At 40.3% G+C, this 17901-nt stretch overlaps 1 protein-coding gene across 1 annotated transcript in view; it reads left to right on the top strand.

Annotated features, from left to right (window-relative positions):
* LOC108256470 (protocadherin Fat 4) overlaps positions 1 to 17901 on the top strand; it is a 107798-nt gene that overhangs the window by 68053 nt on the left and 21844 nt on the right. The window contains exon 7 of the mRNA XM_053688190.1: positions 16309 to 16489. Coding sequence (XP_053544165.1) covers positions 16309 to 16489 — 181 coding nt within the window. The remainder of the gene's footprint in view (positions 1 to 16308; positions 16490 to 17901) is intronic.

Below are 17901 nucleotides of genomic sequence, written 5' to 3'. Positions count from 1 at the left end.
CTAAAGTAAACTCTCCTGAACGTGAAGATGGAAGGAATTTTGTCATGGCTTCTCAAAATCAACTGATCTTGGATCGTGGATGAAGACAGAATGTAGCTTTAAGTGAACACAAGATGAACATATAGAAAGTAGATGATTCAAAAGTATGGAATGAAATGAAATAGGCTTCAACGATACAAACGATCTAGAAATAGATAGTCTAGTCTAAGTCTGGAAAGTTAGTCAGAATCATAACATTATCTGATACTATTGGTTCATTCATACTTGATTTGGTTTAGTTTCAAACAGCACACAATTAAACAAACCAAAAATGGCATGCCGGGATAAAACATGTTTATAAACCTATGTATTCATTCATTCATTCATCAGAAATATGGTGACACAACAAGTTGAACATGTGAAAATCTAAAACATCACCCGAGTCGAGAACAATGAGAACACATTAGACATTCATTTAATGAGTTTCTGTTGTTTGTAGGTCCAAATACCCAGAACAAAACATTTCTGCACCGCTAAAGCTGTCCTTTGGCTCTGATTGTCTTGCAGTTTAGCAGCTTGCAGCTACGAAAAAACTGCTGCCCACAACCAAAAATACACGGCATGTACGATTCACTTCCAGCACTTGCGTTGATCCAGAGTTGAGTCGTTTTCTCACTGCAATCGAACCATACTAGAGTTCACTTGGAACTGGTGTGGGACCGCTTTGTTCGGTTATTTTTAGTACCTGGGTGCAATTGCTGTGTACTCACCTGCCCAAATGAACTGCACCACAGGGGAAAACAAAATCTACGAGGTAATGATTTAGGCCAGGGGTGTCAAATCTTATCCGGAAAGGGCCGGTGTGGGTGCAAGTTTTCATTCCAACCAAGCGGGAGCCATAAGATTGGACACTCCTGATCCTCGCCAACCAAGACTTAAACAATAGATGATGCAATAAAGAAAATTCATTTAGTAAGTAAAATGAACTAGACTTCAGTGGAACAAAAACCTAGAAAGCATATGCTCAAGGTCTGAGTATTTGAGAGTGGTCTGGAAAGTATGTAATCTCAGAAAAGAAAACTCAGAAAGTAAATGCGCTAGAACCCTAGAAAGAATATGATTTGGGCTGCAAAGCAGGCCAGCCATTTGAGGAAAATAAAAATTGACATATCTCCTTTCTTGACAAAGAACATGAGTAAATCTATTGAGTCGATAAATTGAGAACGTCACTGGAATGGAAAAGAATAGATTCTTGTGATCTTTAAAGCTTTTCTAATATGACAACCTGCAATTTTTGTCTTAGTAAATGCAAGAAAGAGGGGGAAATAGAATCTAAAGTAAGCCATAACTAGTGACATTAAAACTATACATGGATAAAAAAAAAAAAAAGTATCATGGGACTTCCTTTAATAAAAAATTATTGTTAGTATTGGACAAGTGATGTGGGGTGACATCGGGTTGGTAACTGTAACTCCAACAAACCTGCCAGCCTCGGGGACTGTGATTGGCTGGCTAGTAGTTCTTATTTCCACTGAATGGACAATTGAGAATAAATTGTCAGAATATGCGTGGTGAAAAATAATGCATCTCTTCCCCACCCATGCTCTTCGAGTTGCACTGTTTTGCTCCATTTGCAGTGAATGACTTCTTGAATGTCCAATAGGCAGACTGCAATCCAGTAAGCATTGCCTTATTTTCTTTGGCGGACAGTAGCTGTTTTGTTCTCATAAACCCGCAATCGCCGGTCCGGAGAATAAATATTTATTGCAGTTAAATCATGACTGACGATGCGTGTATTTGTTCGAAGTGATTTCGCTGACTGGCAGAAAGACGAAAGTGAAAAAAAAAAAAACCACGTACAAAAATAGTCAAAAGCAGCTATTGTGTCCTAATAGGGAGGAGAATATCGGAAACCTCTAATGGCTTCCCGGCTGGAACGGTGCAAGATATTTAGCTGAGATATTTGCGGTGTTGTGAAGAAAGGAGTCGGTCGTTCCTTTTTTGGACGAGGAGAGCAGATACTCTCGTCCCGTCAGGACGGCTGACTCTTCACTCTGAGAAAGAGTCAGTCCGGATTTGGAGTTTTAGAGACTGGATTCGTCATTATTATAGAAACAGATGATGATGAATGACTGAGCCTCACTCAGTGTGACCGGCGTTCACTCCATCCGTCTATCTGTCAGAGCGCTGCTGTACGGGACCAAAGCTGCGCTTACAGGAGTGGAAAGAGAAGGAACATGCCAGCTCAAGGAGAGGGAGAGAGAGAGAGGAAAGAGATAGATACAAGACAGAGAGACCGATATAAGGAGACAGAAAGAGACAGGCGATAGATAACAACTCAAGAAGAAGCAAAAGAGGTAGCATTTGAAGAGTGTGTGTGTATACAGTACAAGAAAGGGAGTGAGACAGAAATAGAAAGACAGGAGCAGAAAGAAACAGTGATGGAAATGGAGTGGGAAAAAAGAAAGGGTTAACCAAACACAGACTGAAAGAGAGAAAGTAAAAACGAAAGGAAGTGAAAGAAAGGGACTAAAAGAGGGAGTACATAGAGTGTGTGAGAGAGGAAAAGAGAACGATAGTGAGGGGTTTTGGCTGCGCTCGTCATTAGGTGATGGGTTCTGCACTCGTGGCAGCAGGATGCTGTTTCACAGTCACGGAGCGAGTTCACTGAAAGGAACAGATGAAGTGAAATAAAGATCGACAAGAGGAGAGAAATACAGCTACAGATGGAAAAGGAGAGACGGAGTGAGTGTGGAAAGGAGATGCACTTCTGGGCCAAATGGAATAACTTAAGCCTTCACGGGGGACAGCGAAAAAGAGGACACTCACAGCAAACGGCTGTAGGGTTGGTCCAAACTTGAGAGACGTTCATAGCCACCTGATTGGCACAGCTAAAACGTCACACTCTCACGTCGAGAGATATGATGAGCCTCTGTAATATTTATACCTAAACAGTTCATTAAATACAATTCAATCGCTATAGAGCTGTGTTAGAATATTATGTACACTCTGTACTAGGGGTTGCACAACTATTCATTTTTACTACTCAACTTTAGTTAAAGCAAATAATTAAAGTGAAGACCATAGTTAAAGCATATACCAGTTCAGGACATCACACTTTGTAGGTTAGGTGCAGCAAATCACACGACAAACCACATTTGCCCAGGCTATTGATCACATTTCACACCAGCATTTCTTCAGGCTACACTGGAATCAACCTGGCAGCAGATGTGGCTCAGTTTAAAACACTGATTCTGGAACTGAGTAAGAGCAGCATGGAAGCTCAAGTCCATCAAAAACTCAATGAGTGGCCTTCTATGGATGGAGGGTCCGATGTCTACAGCATGAGGTTTTTTTTTTTTTAATCATGTTTCAATGAGTTCAGTCTCAGTAGCGTCTGCAAAACAAGTCTGAATCAGCTTCTAAACTAACGGTGCTTGCCAGAGGTTGGCTCTAAACTAGCGCAGTGGGATTGCATACTGGCACGGACTGTAGAAATCAGTCCGTACAGGATTTTGCGGATTTTGATGCATGATTTTGATATTTTTTCTAAATTTGCAATGCAACTTGAGGGTTTTTTTTTTTTTGCAGAAACTTGATTTTTGCATGAAATTGGCTTTCGCAGTGATGGTATTTGTTGGTGAATGAGACCTTTTAGTCATACTCATGTTTGTCGTACATGAATCAAAGAGGGCTTTGACTGAGGGTATGTCTTGATCACCTCCGTAGCTCGTGAATCAATATATCGTGTTAAATATATGGGTTCGGGCACGGGTAAGGCACTGGGTCACTACACATCGGGACATGGATAACTCAATTTCCGGAGACATGACTACATACTCGCATTGTAAAATGTCACCACAAATATCAAGTTAAAAATAAGATTTACATGTCATATCAATTTGTTTGTGTTATCCCACGCATTTCTGTCATAATACTTCAAGCAGGATCGTAGGCTAAGTAGTGGATTTTAATAAAATTCATGAAACACTTAAAAGTCGTTAGACTCAAACAAACCGTATAGAACATCAAATAAAGTTAAAAATCGCTAACGTACTGTAAGTAATCATCTGAGAGCTACAACAATGGTAACAAGATACTTACATTTGTAGACGAAGTCAGCTCAGAGTTCAGAGGCTTCAGAAAATATGATGTCATTTCTAGTAAGGGAACATAGTGAGTATTGATGCTCCCTGGTATTTGTGGTGCAGTGTGGGATATTTTAGGGAGCGAACGTTCCAGTGCACTGGAAGGATTTTGTGATTGAGACAGCTCTTAAAATGGCCGAGTCCTTGATCAGTGCACTGACTACTGAACTAGGGAGCTGGTTGAGATATACAATGAGATTGAACTTCGTCTAATCTGAAATATTTGTATACTAACAAAGAGCTTCTCGTCATCCCAGCCTGCCCCTCAATCAACCACAACCTCACTGTACAGCTCCACTCAACCACATTCAGGCCAACCAGAACAGCCAGGAACCTTGGGGTGACTTTTGATGACAGCTTGATCTTTACAGACCACATCTCAACAACTGTACGATCCTGTAGGTTCATCCTGTACATAAAGAAAATCAGACCCTACCGCACTGAACAGGCTACACAGATACTAGTCCAGGCTCTTGTCATATCAGAACTGGACTACAGCAATGCACTACTCTCAGGCCTCCCAGCCAGCTCCATCAAACCCCTTCAGATGATTCAGAATGCAGCAGCACGCCTCATCTTCAACCAGCCCAAAAGGATCCATGTCACACCCCTCTTCATCTCCCTCCACTGGCTTTCTGTAGCTGCCCGTATCAAATTCAAGGCCTTGATGCTCACCTACAACACCTTGTCTGGAACAGCACCCCCTACCTCAACACTCTCCTGAAGGCTTACATTCCCTCATACAATCTGCGATCAATCAACGACCGACCTTTAGTAGTTCCTACTCAGCGTGGCTCAAGGTCCCTTTCGAGAACCTTCAAACTAACAGTTCCTCAGTGGTGAAATGAACTTCCAACCTCAATCCGGACCACAGAATCTGTCGCTATCTTCAAAAAAACAGCTAAAAACCCACCTCTTCCGTGAACACCTAACTAACCCCTAAAATACCAACCAACACTTACTCTGGCTCTTACACCTCTACTCTTCACACTTTGCTTTTCTAGAACTCAATTATAAATCTTGTACGGTAGCACTACTTGTATTGTTCTCCACTTGATATATCGCTTTGCTTGTATTTCCTCATTTGTAAGTCATTTTGGATAAAAGCGTGGTCTGAATGAAGACATGTAAACGTCGTCTGATTTCTTTACCACTGTATTAGTCGACTAGTCTGTGCATCCCCTACTATATACGTGTATCATATACAATACATCCAGAAACAGTATATAATCCTGAAGGATTTTAACTACCAACTATTCCCTGAGGCAGACAGTGATTCAGCTTCAAGATGGCCGCTGGAGTTGGTTTCAGCTCTGCTATGTCCTTTTGTGCATTTTTTATAGACAGCAGTGTGTCACACAGCATCGCAAACCACACCAGCAAGTCTGTTTGAAATATTAAACAACTCCACACGGTCTGAGGCGAGCGTCTGATGATTTGCATGTGCAGTTTGCACAGAGCTAAACTGATGGCCTTAGCAAGTCTCATAGCTCCAGAGAAAAAGTAAATAAATGAACTTCACACACCAGACGTTTTGTCTAATCAACTGCGTCGTTTCGGATCGCAGGGGGCGGGGTCAACTGCGTACAATGTACGTATTAGGAGATGTGCGGACACATTTTCACATGCCTGGTTCATGGTAACGCACTTTTGTGTGTATGTTAAAAGGGCAGTCGTTAAAGAAGAGCATTACGAGCTGAAAAATGGAGTGAGAGAGGGAGCGAGCAAAAGAGTAAAGAGGAGAGAAGGTATGGGAACGGATTCCGTGATGTAGGAATGAAAAGAGCGGTTTAAGAACCGTGTTTGTTCGCGATTATTAAAGAGACAGTGCCTTGCCAGTGTGTGCCTATAAAACACACACACACACACACACACACACACATATACACACATATACACACACACAAAGAGTCCCTGTAGCAGCACAGTGTTTGCGGAGTGTCTTTTCAGTGTTTAGAAGCATTTAGCAGATAAAAGATCTTAATGGCTCCTTCATTTAGTTCCTGTGTGCTCTATAAAGCTGAATGCAGACTGAATACAGCCGACTGCAATGAGCGTCATGAAGCAGAGCGCCCCCTCTGGACACACGTTCATCTGCGTTCTGACTTTCCGGGCCACTTCAAAGAGAGTTTCTGAATAAAAAAGTGACACACAAATACTTCATATATCGTAGTGTGATTGGTTACATGTGACAGTACCATAGGTACATAGGAAAGTGGTGGGCTTGTGGTTTTCTTCTGCGTTCTTAAATTTTCTTCTCACTCCAAACCCCCTGACCCCCAAAATACATACTGGTATAGTAGGTGTGTGTGTGTGTGTGTGTGTGTGTGTGTGTGTGTGTGTGTGTGTGTGTGTGAGTGAGTGAATGTGTGTGTGAGTGTGTGAGTGTGAGAGTGTGTGTGTGAGTGTGTGTGTGAGTGTGTGTGTGAGTGTGTGAGTGTGTGTGTAAGTGTGAGAGTGTGTGTGTGTGTGTGTGTGTGTGTGAGAGTATGTGTGATTGTGTGTGAGTGTGTATGGTGTCCTGCATCCCATCCAGGATGTATTCCTGCCTCACTTCCCCAGGATCCACTACAAGCCTGAATGAATTTATTTATTTAAGAATTTTACTGGCAGCATTATTATTCCCCGCTACATCTCACCGTCCACTTAATTATGGTTCTGTGTGTATGTGAGCGCGTGAGAGTGTGTGTGTTCTTCAGATGAAGCGTAAATAAGCCGTGAGTGTTAATGGCATTTTTGCAAGCGGGGCAAGCTGTTGCCCTGGTACACAGAGGACCCAAGGCAGTGGTTACACACAACTGAATGGATGGAAACACACACGCACACACATGCTCAGGTTTGAAGCTGGAGCTGTGAAACATCAACGCTACCCGCTGTGCAACATGCCACCCACAAAGATAAATAAATAAATAAATAAATAGAATTTCTCCCCCAAGAAAAACTAAATTCATACAACTTCATCATATATGATTACCACTAGTCTTTCTTTTCACATTTTTGAGCTCGATGTACTACTTAGCATGAAACACAGGTTGTAATTGCACAATATAATAGTCTGGCAACTAGCAAGCTAACTTACCGCTTAGCTAACTAGCTAACATTAGCTAACTACTTAGCTGTTAACGTTCAACCTTAAACCCTTTCAGCAGTAGTACCGACCGCTGGGCCTAAATAGCAAAACAAGCTTACTAGCAAGATGGGTGCAGGCATGTTAGATAAATTGTTGTGATGTCACATCATTAGTTGCTTAAGGCAATTTAACTTAGACCCCGCCCACATACCTTGGGATGACTGTCAAATGGGGACACGTGGAAGAGGATTAAACCGAGCCATATGTTCTAGATGGGAGGATTACATACAGAAGTGCGTGAGTGTGTGTGTGTGTGTGTGTGTGTGTGTGTGTGTGTGTGTGTGTGTGTGTTGCCGAAATGTTTACCTGAGTTAGCGTGAACTGAACAGATGGAGAGTTCCGACTTTGTGTCATCTGTTATAGACCTGGTGTGTAATTGGATTCCATGTGAGGACTAATCTCACACACTCACATGACCCTTGTACACGGTTAATGGCTAAAGGCTAACCTCTAATGAATCGATCAAATTAAATTACACTAAATAGTTTTGTCTAAGTTCTTCCAACTTTCTCTTGTGTTGAACAGCATTATGGTATGGCTTGTCCGTATGCTGCGTTCAGAATGGGACAGCGTCCGTGACGATAGTAATGTTTATGAGGACAATATAGCGTGTACTGAATATGACAATTTACTCCACAGCGCTGTTGGATTCTTGATTCGGATTGGCCAAAGACGGATTCTGTTTCTATTACAGTAACTCTGATCGACGTTCCAGCTGCTATGCAAATCCCAGGTTTATCTATCCATCTATTTTCCATACTGCTTATCCTACTCAGGGTCACAGGGAGCCTGGAGCCTATCCCAGGGAACTCGGGGCACAAGGTGGAGGACACCCTGGACGGCGGAGCCAACCCATTACAGGGCACAAACACACACTATGGCTAATCAACCTACAGTACATGTCTTTGGGGGGACCGAAGGAGAAAAACCCAGAAGCATGGAGAGAACATACAAATTCTATTCACACAAAGTGGAGACGGGATTCAAACCCCCAACCCTCAAGGTGCAAGGCAAACGTGCGAACCACTAAACCACCAGGCAGCCAAGTTTAACTGACAAACTCAAAAAAAACAAAAAAAAAAACACCTCTTTAACAAGTCGTGTTACACAGCCAGAGTTTTTGTTTACAGACTTCCCTACTGACTGTGTGCTATTAGTAGTTGCTCCTGAACAATGTCTGACTATCTTACAAAATCCATATCTATGCTCTAATTTATGACTTCAACAGCTAGATATTGACTTGATCCCATAAAGACCCTTCATTGGAATCATCCTCTTCTGTAACGCAACCTATTTGTTTATATACAGTGCCCTCCACTAATATTGGCACCCTTGGCAAATATGAGCAAAGAAGGCTGTGAAAAATTGTCTTTTTGATCTTTTGATCTTTTGTTAATAAAATTCACAAAAATATTCTCATGCAACTACTGCAATTCTCCAGCTGTGATTCCTAAAACATTTTTTGGTCCTCGAACCATCCTCTTCACAGTGCATTGATACAATATAGACACACGTCCAATTCCAGGTTGATTCATAACATTTCCAGTTGACTGGAACTTCTTAATTATTGCACTAAAGGTGGGAATGGGCGTTTTCAATGCTTGTGCTATTTTCTTATAGCCACTTCCCATTTTGTGAAGCTCAACAACCTTTTGTCACACATCAAAGCTATATTCCTTGGTCTTACCCATTGTTATGAATGACTAAGGGAATTTGGAATATGTCTTACCTCATATTTATACCCCTGTGAAACAAGAAGTCATGGTTGAACAATTTCCTGCTCCCACTCACCCAGGTGTACTAAAAAAAAAAGGTAAATCAATGGGAACTTACTTCAAATATATTTTTCTCATATGAATTCATAGGGGTGCCAAAAATTGTTGCACACCTATATTTAACAAAGATTTTTGGGATAATCCTGTGTTGTGTGTGTAATTGTTTGATATCCATGAGAGCAGAGTATTTTTTGTGAATTTGTTTTAACAAAAAGGTCAAAAGGTTAAACAATGTTGACAATTTTTCACAGCCTTCTTTGCTCATATTTACCAAGGGTGCCAATATTAGTGGAGGGCACTGTAGCTAGCTCGTCAGCCACTAACGCTGTCTATTTTCTGCACAGTGGATACAGGCACTGGAAGTATATTACATAATAATAACAACAACAACAACAAAAACGTGTCTGAATACTTATTTCCCCTTAATGTATATTATTCAGACAACAGTGTTTTTTTTTGTATAATTGTGTTAAGTTTCAGAGAAATAGCTGCTGCTTGTTTGCCATCGATCATCAGCAAGGGCAATACACTAGCGAGTAATAATGAAGAAACAAATGTCATGTAGCAATTGGGCTACAATTTAGGACATATGATGACTCTTTAGCGTGTACCGAATGTAACGTCTGCCAAGATTCCTTTACAGATACAATGTGGCGGAATGAAACAGAAATCTTTGGAGGATGGTCTAAATTTTGAACACATTGAATGAAGCTTGGTAATGGGATCAGTATTTGGCATCTGTGTGGATGATGAATAAATCACACACACACACACACACACACACACACACACACGTGTTGAACTGATTTGTTGGCTAAACATTTGCTATTAAACCCTTCAGCTTTTATAGTTTACACCCATCAGTGCTGAAGTAAACATATGCAAAACACACACACACACACACACACACACACACACACACACACACACACACACACACACACTCACACACACAGGGTTTCCTAAACTTTCTAGCCTAATGTGATTGGTGATTCAAGGTCAATGGTCAGACACAGTGTGTACTTATATATATGTGTGTGTGTGTGTGTGTGTGTGTGTGTGTGTGTGTGTGTGAGAGACCTGAGATGATTTATCCTGGATTAGCTTGTGTACGAAGCTGGTCACTCAGAACCATGTTCAAATGTAAAGGTTATTTAAGTCCACTTTGTGTTACCCCAAACACCTGAGTCTCTCTGTCCTACTCGTAAACAGGAAATGACATCACTTACTATTGGATGTGAGCCAACAGAATCCAGGAATAAAACAAAAGCAGCTTCCTCAAGTCACTGTGTGTGTGTGTGTGTGTGTGTGTGTGTGAGAGAGAGAGAGAGAGAAAAACAATGAAGGAAACACAAACAGTGGGGCTGCTCCTGTGGTGACCATTACACACACACACACACACACACACACACACACACACACACACACACACACACACACACACTCACTATAAGAACAGAGAGAGAGAGAGAACAAAAATAATCAAATGGGGATATATGGTGAGAGAGATGGAGATTTTAAACACCTTTCTGAACTTGATGTGGAACAATGAAAAGAAAAAGAAAGAAAGAAAGAAAGGAGAGAACAAAGCAAGGACAAGCAAGAAAATACAGGGAAAAAAATTGCATAACAGGAAAGATAGAAATGAAGGAAAAAATAAAAAAACATCGTTGTAAAGAAGAAAAAGTGCAAAAGAAAGACAAAGGATGCATCCTGAGCATGTTTGTGTGTGTGTCTCACGTCTCAAAAGCTGACAGAGAGCTTTAATACACACACGTAAACAAAACTGAATCAGAATAAGTCACGTGACGATCTAATCTACCTGAAACCATGAATGTGTGTGTGTGTGTGTGTATGTGTGTGTGTGTGTGTGTGTGTGTGTGTGTGTGTGTGTGTGTGTGTGTGTCTAAGGAAATGTTAGCACATCCATTTTTGACTATTCAACATTTCTAGCACTTCATCCATAATGTTTGTTAAATGGGTCTGTGTCTAGTTTCAAGCAAACTAACACAAATAAACATGAAAAAAAAAAGCGGTGACTCACTCTGTTGATTAGCCTTACAGTTAGCGCTAAGTGTGTTCGGATTTGAAGTGTTTACTTTTGTTTATATTGTGTGTGTTCACTGTTATATTCGTACACACACACACAGTGAGATCTGAGACCTTCCCTCAGCGTGTTTAATCAAGTTTCCTGGATGTACAGCCACGTTTCCCAACACGCTCATGCTAATCTGGCGAGGCGTGAATCCCTTTGTCATCCAAAAGAGGAGCAGAGCTGATTTCACTTCACGCTTAAGGTTTATGAACTCATTATTAATTACACTAATCCTCAGTAATCCTTCTCCGACCTGAATCTCTATGGTCTCCCTTGTTGCTTTTCTTATAGTCTGTCTTGACTTATTTCACTTTTTTCCCCCTTATTGTGGTTTTGATTGTTTTTATCCGAGTCATATCTGTAATGCTAACAGCTTTCTTGACTTATACTGTCTATCCTGCTAATCAAGTTTTGAAGATTTCCTTTGCATTTTTAAAAGCATTCAAATGACCTCAAATGATCTAACCAGGGAATAGATGTATGTGAATCGAGCAATGTATTATTAAATGATTAGTGACTTAAGAAAAGGCTTTATTTCTCAGTTAATCAGTATCAGTTAATACTAGTGCTGTTTCTACTAGTGCTGAGTCTTTGGTAAATGGTCTGCCCTTATATAACACTTTTTTAACCTTAGAAGCACTACAAAGCGCTTTACACTGTGTCTCATTCACTCATTTACACACACACACCAGTGGTAGCAGAGCTGCCATGCAAGGTGTTAACTTGCCATTGGGAGTAACTTGGGGTTCAGTGTCTTGCCCTAGGACACTTCGGCATGTGGAGTCATGTGGGCCGGGAATCCAGCCTCCAACCCTACGATTAGTGGACAACGATTAGTGAATTTGTGCAGTTAGTCCCACAAATATTTAGCTTTCCCTATTCAATTGTCTTTTTTCTGTTCATCTGTTGCTGCTGTTATTTAAAGAAAAAAACAAGCTCCTGAGTGGTGAAAGGAAAATCGTTTGCCCTATCATCTGAAAGGTCGCCAGTTTGAATCCCAATGTTTCCATAGCCATCCATGGCCAGGAGTGAATGGAAGCTAAATCGGCCTTGTAGTTATGGAAGGAGGGAGGGATGGCATACTCTCTCTCTCCTATCTATCATAGCAACACTAACCAATCATGGGCGTCTGTGAGCTCATGTAGGCAGAAGGGGCGGATAGCGCTTTCCTCTGAGTGTGTTACGCAGCCCCGTGATGCAGCATAAGCAGTTTGAAGAGACAGGTGGATGTCTGGTGGGTAGGAATCAGCAAAACTAAAAAGTCCCTCCGTGATTTTGCAGATTACAGAAATGAACGCAAAATCAAGGAAATGCTGCAATATTCACAGGAGCGTGCAATTTTCAAAAAAATTCCGCAGATTTGGGCCAAGACGCGTCATGTGACGTCATCACAACCCACATCCAGTCAAAGCCCTCTTCGATTCATGTGCGCCGAACATGAGTAATGCTAAAAGGTCTCAATTACCAACAAACATCACCGTGAATGACCGTGCAAAACAATTTTGTGAAATCACACGTGAAATCTCGCCAATTCGAGTAGTGTTCCGCAAAAAAAGCACAAAAAACACAAGCTGCAATTTTTGGCCGCAACAATCACAAATAAACTGTTTCAAATCCTGTACGCACTGACTAAATTAGGGAGAAAATCTTAGGGGGGGAAATAATAATAAAAAGAAAACATGTATAATTGTTGCTATGGTAAAGGTTTCTGTGAGGAGATTTATTTACATGGAAGGAGTCTCTAGTGTCAGCACTTGCTAACATTCAAATCTTCAAAGACAAGGCTTTGCATTTTGTGCTTTAATCGCTGCTTGATGACTGCTTTTTTTGTCTTATTAACTTCAAAAGTGAGAAAAACAGAGAGGCTGGCGAGTGACCAACTGCTTAACACTAACTGTTATAATTAGAGCTGCCACAACTAATCGATCATAATTGATTATGAAAATCATTGTCAATGAATCTCTTTAATAATTAGTCGGTCTGTGTGAGGCACGGGGTGCGTTTACTCACTATGCTACTTCTGTTCTGAAAACACGCATTGGAGAGTAAATACTTAAGTTGTGTCCCAAATAACGTACTATACAGTTACATACTATACACTTACACTATGTAGTGTATACTCTACCGTCTAGTGTATGAATTTTTAGAAAGGTAATATCGTCTCAAATGGAATACTAACTGGAAGTATAAGCCGCTTCCTAGTTAACGATGCATGACGTCATACGCACGTAATGCGACACCGCTAGCTTTAGCAGATACCCAGAGTCACCAACAATGACTTTCTTCAGTTTACTGTTTATGTCACCGTTACCTTTTATTCCCAACATGACTTCAGTTACCATCAGACGGAGGCGAAATCGTCACGTGCCTGAGGAAGAAAGTGTGTGACCTCCAAGTCCTCTAAGGAGGTCTAATGGATGAACAAAAAGCACTGAATCAAAATACAGTCTTAAAATGAATAATATATATTCTGGTGTGTGTATTGGGTTCTTTTCAGTCTTATATAATTGGACAAACAGTTGTGTAAAGTTTTAGTCTGAAGTTATATTTGTAACACTCAGTTTGTGGATTTTATTTTAAATAAGCGAAAAAATGGTATTGAAAGTTTTCCCGCCCATCCGATTAATCAAAAAAATAATAATAATAATAAAAACAACCAGCCAATTAATCGATTCTGAAAATAATCGTTAGTTGCAGCCCTAGTTATAATATTGATTCTTCTAAGTCTTTATTTGTTTTAATGCTTTCTTTTCCCTGTCCTTTAGTTATTTCTCTTCATCTGTTACTGATTTGGTATTATCCCTTCAGACCTTCCATGCAGTGATGCCTTTGGGGGAATGTGTGGTGTGGTGGGGGGGTATTGGGGCATTGGGGTTATTGTCTCTCCTCTGAGACTGCTATGAGTAACGTGGAGAAGTTTGCAGTGTTAAACAGCTGCAGATGCTGTGTGATTAGCACGGCACTTTTCTGCAGCCTCCCATTGTGATGGTCACATTTACATGCAGCTGAGCGACTGAGGAGCGTCTTTCTCTTCACAATCCTCTTATTATGGAGATTATGTTGTGTAAAAAAAAGAAAAGAAGATATTGCTATTGCCAGACACACACACGACAACGCAGGAGGTTTTCTCAACACCTCAGAGTCTGTCAAGCAAGATATATCCAATCAACAGCAGTTCTGTGGTCAGAAACTGACACTGATGACCTGATGTCTGATTTGGTCATACCAACATCACATACACGCCCAGGTCACACACATCCTGCTGTGCTGAAATTAGTCCACCATTCCAATAATATCAGGTCATTGGGGGATCTACGTATGGTGGTCACTTTTCCCCAAATGAGTGACACATTGTGTGTAGCAACAGATAGACAACAGTCAATAATTCAACATCTTTGAAGTGGCCTTCTGTAGGTGTTTGGTGTGTAACGCAATGACATGTACTATGTTTACATGGACAGCAGTAATCTAATTATTGACCTTATTCTGAATAAGAGAATATTGTGATTAAGGTGTTTATATGAGTTGCTTTTAGAATACTCCTTTCATGTTCCCGTTTTACATGTTACAGAACATAGCTCGATTAATGGCACACGTCATTACGTCCCCACGCCACGCCGTCCAACGTTCCCTCCAGAATTTCACGTATCAACATACAGTTCATCTTTGTTATGGTACCGTATACAGTTTTGGGTGTTTTTATTTTTAATTTTATGAAAGCTTCAAGTGCAGTTAATTATTTGTCATGCTGTACATGCAAACAGATGACTACTTGAAGCCGTGGGCTGCGTCACAAACCGCGTACTTACCTACTATATAGTAGCTGAAATACATGTATTCCTCCTACTATATAGCAGGTAAGTACGTGGTTTCGGATGCAGCCGTGCACTCTTGTTTGCCGTCAAATGGTTGAGCACTGCCGTGTGTACGTGTCCTGTCCGAAATGCGGTGGAAACTCCCACACGACGTTAATAGTGTGATTAAGGTGTGTACATGTCTATAATACACATCGATAATGTGACTAAAATAGGAATCCTCCATGTGTATTAATTCAATTTGTGTTTACTTCGAGTATGACTTTAGTCAGATTAAGGTCATCAATAATCGCTGTTTACGTGGTAGTTTCTTAATCAGAGTATTGTCTTAATATCGGATTATTGTTGTCCGTGTAAAATATTTAGTCCTCTAAATATCCATATCTGTAAAGCCAAAGTGGGCATGGCCTAAACCAGAAAGACAGTTATGCCTCAACTAGATGCCCTGTAGTAAAAAAAATAATAAAATAAAAATAAAAATGAGTTGTGCACCTCATATTCATATCCATATTTGTGTCGGCTTTGAACAAATTATTGCTTCATTCAGAATAGCATGTTCATATTCATATTCATGTTCATATTCAGTTTCATCCCTAGTAGGTATGCCTGAAAAATGCCAAATCGGTGTATTCCTGTTTCTGATACTGACCTACTGCCGCTACTCTGACTAAAAAGCCACGTATAAGAAAGATGTTTCAGGTTATATGACTTTTTTTCCCCTGAGGCGTTCCAACCGTGTCATCTAAAGTAGAAACCAGCAGGAGATCCCACTGCCAAAACTGAGAGGTCATGATTCATTAAAACACTGTAACACCACTGAACTCGTCCTGTCCTGAATTTCCACCATGACGATCAAGTTTGGCGCATTGTCGTGGCGAAAATAAGCGACGGCCGAGTAGTGACTGGAAAAATGTACTAAACTCCATATGGCTGTGACTTTTCGATTCATGAGAAACGTATGAAATGATTTGCTTTGTATATGAAACAGATCTTTGTCAAATTGGCCACTAGCGCACTAAACAGTGTGTCAAAACATTACACTACCACAGGTACATGCTGTTTAGCAAGTGCTGTAAGCCATATAGCCAAATATTTAAATGTTACTTTATAAATTCTCTTGACCGCCTGTGGCACCGTCCCAGATGTCACACTACCAAAGTATGTAATACGTCAAAATAATACAACACTCATTAATTATATTATAAAATTATAAATGACCTCTGCTAACACAGGTGGCGTATATGGTAGTATGTGGTTTGGGACAGAGATCAGAAGAAAAAGAAAAGAATACAAACTCACTATGTCACCTTTCACACCAAACGTGGCGTGTCCATCATTATATAATACAAACCTCTCTCTCTTTCAGGTTCTCCCTCTCTGAGTGGATCTGCTACAGTAACGGTTCTGGTTGATGATGTAAATGACATGGTGCCACTTTTCTCCTCATCCTCCTACCACACCTCCATATCAGAGAATGTTCCAACAGGAAGTGATGTAATACTGGTCAATGCCTCAGACGGCGATGTGGGTCAAAATGGAGTTATTAGGTACAGTATACATACTGTATGTACTTATATGCATTTAAAATACCCAGTGAAAAGAAGAGGCGGAGGAAACGGGATGGCACGAACATCACTTTCCTACTTTACATTTACAAACACTAGCCATATTTAATGAATGAACATCTTTATTTCCTTTTACATTACAGCACTGTTGAATTCATAACAGCAAATCACAGGTTTCTATTATTTCTATAGTGACAGATAATTAAAAGATTAACATTTATGTAAGGAGTCTGTGCTTTCAGGGTTTTCGGGAATGTGACAAGCTGCAGTTTTGCACCAAAAGGCAGGAAAATACGTGTGGAAACAATTGTTTATCCTGTCTTTCATTTGAATGGTCTAGTAATGCATGTACTGTATCTCTATGAAATAGGCAGCCTTTTGAAACCCAGCCCAGGAAATGAAACACAGGATATAGCTATCGGTCACATAAGAGTACACATAATTTTGTTTCACTGTGTTACTTTCAGCTTTTGATTTAAGAATTCTCATGTTTATCAGAGAAACAGAGCCAAGCACATACAGATTCATGTTGGAAAAAGTATTTGTACTGTTGTTCCACCTTCGAAAAATGTAAATGGGATTTCGAACCCATACAGAACATACCAACTTGTCTGAACACACACAAACACTTTTGTAGGTATCCCAAACAAGGAATTTGGAGGACATTGTTCGACTTTTTCTGTATCATTGTTCTACCATAATTACTTCACATACATTGTGTGGTCCATATGCCTACTTTAATTTCACCCTTGTAGCACACATAGAAATGTATTCATGTTCACACACTCTTGTACACGAACCCAACCCACTCTAAACCGTCCCACTCCCTGCTGGGGGTGAGCAATGTGCTCCAGTTTTGCAAAAAAAAAACACGCTAATGAGGATGATGATGGACAGTGACAGACAGACCAGCAAGCAACAGGGGGTTTCAGACCGACTTTACCCTTCTGTCCTGCTCACATTAAAGTGACCCATTTAAATTTGTCACTAAAAGTGGAATAACACTGGAAATATATTTTTTTCCCCAACATAAATTTAATTTCATTTTTATTCGATAAAAATGACTCTTTTTTTGGAAATCTGAAACAGAAAAGTAATGTTATTAAGATCCCATTTTCTGCATCTCCTATTTCCTATTACCTGTACACACACATCTGACATTAGGAGGACCCAGGAGCATGAGAAGTGACTGTTGTCTCCAAAACTGTACCATCAGTGCATGTTATGTTCAAGTAACTCTCATAAATATTCTGTAATTATGATAATATATGTAATAATATGATATCATTTTAAGACCCTACAGATAGTAGGCATGATAAGCTTCAGCCTTAGTAAGTTATTGTCAGAAGCATCAGTACCTATGATTATGAAAAGAATCTTTAAAATGAACTAAA

The sequence above is a fragment of the Ictalurus punctatus genome, chromosome 2 (genome assembly GCF_001660625.3).
Source record: "Ictalurus punctatus breed USDA103 chromosome 2, Coco_2.0, whole genome shotgun sequence".
NCBI classification, from domain to species: Eukaryota; Metazoa; Chordata; class Actinopteri; order Siluriformes; family Ictaluridae; genus Ictalurus; species Ictalurus punctatus.
Note: the sequence above shows the minus strand (reverse complement) of the source record. Positions and strands in the feature narration are given on the sequence as shown.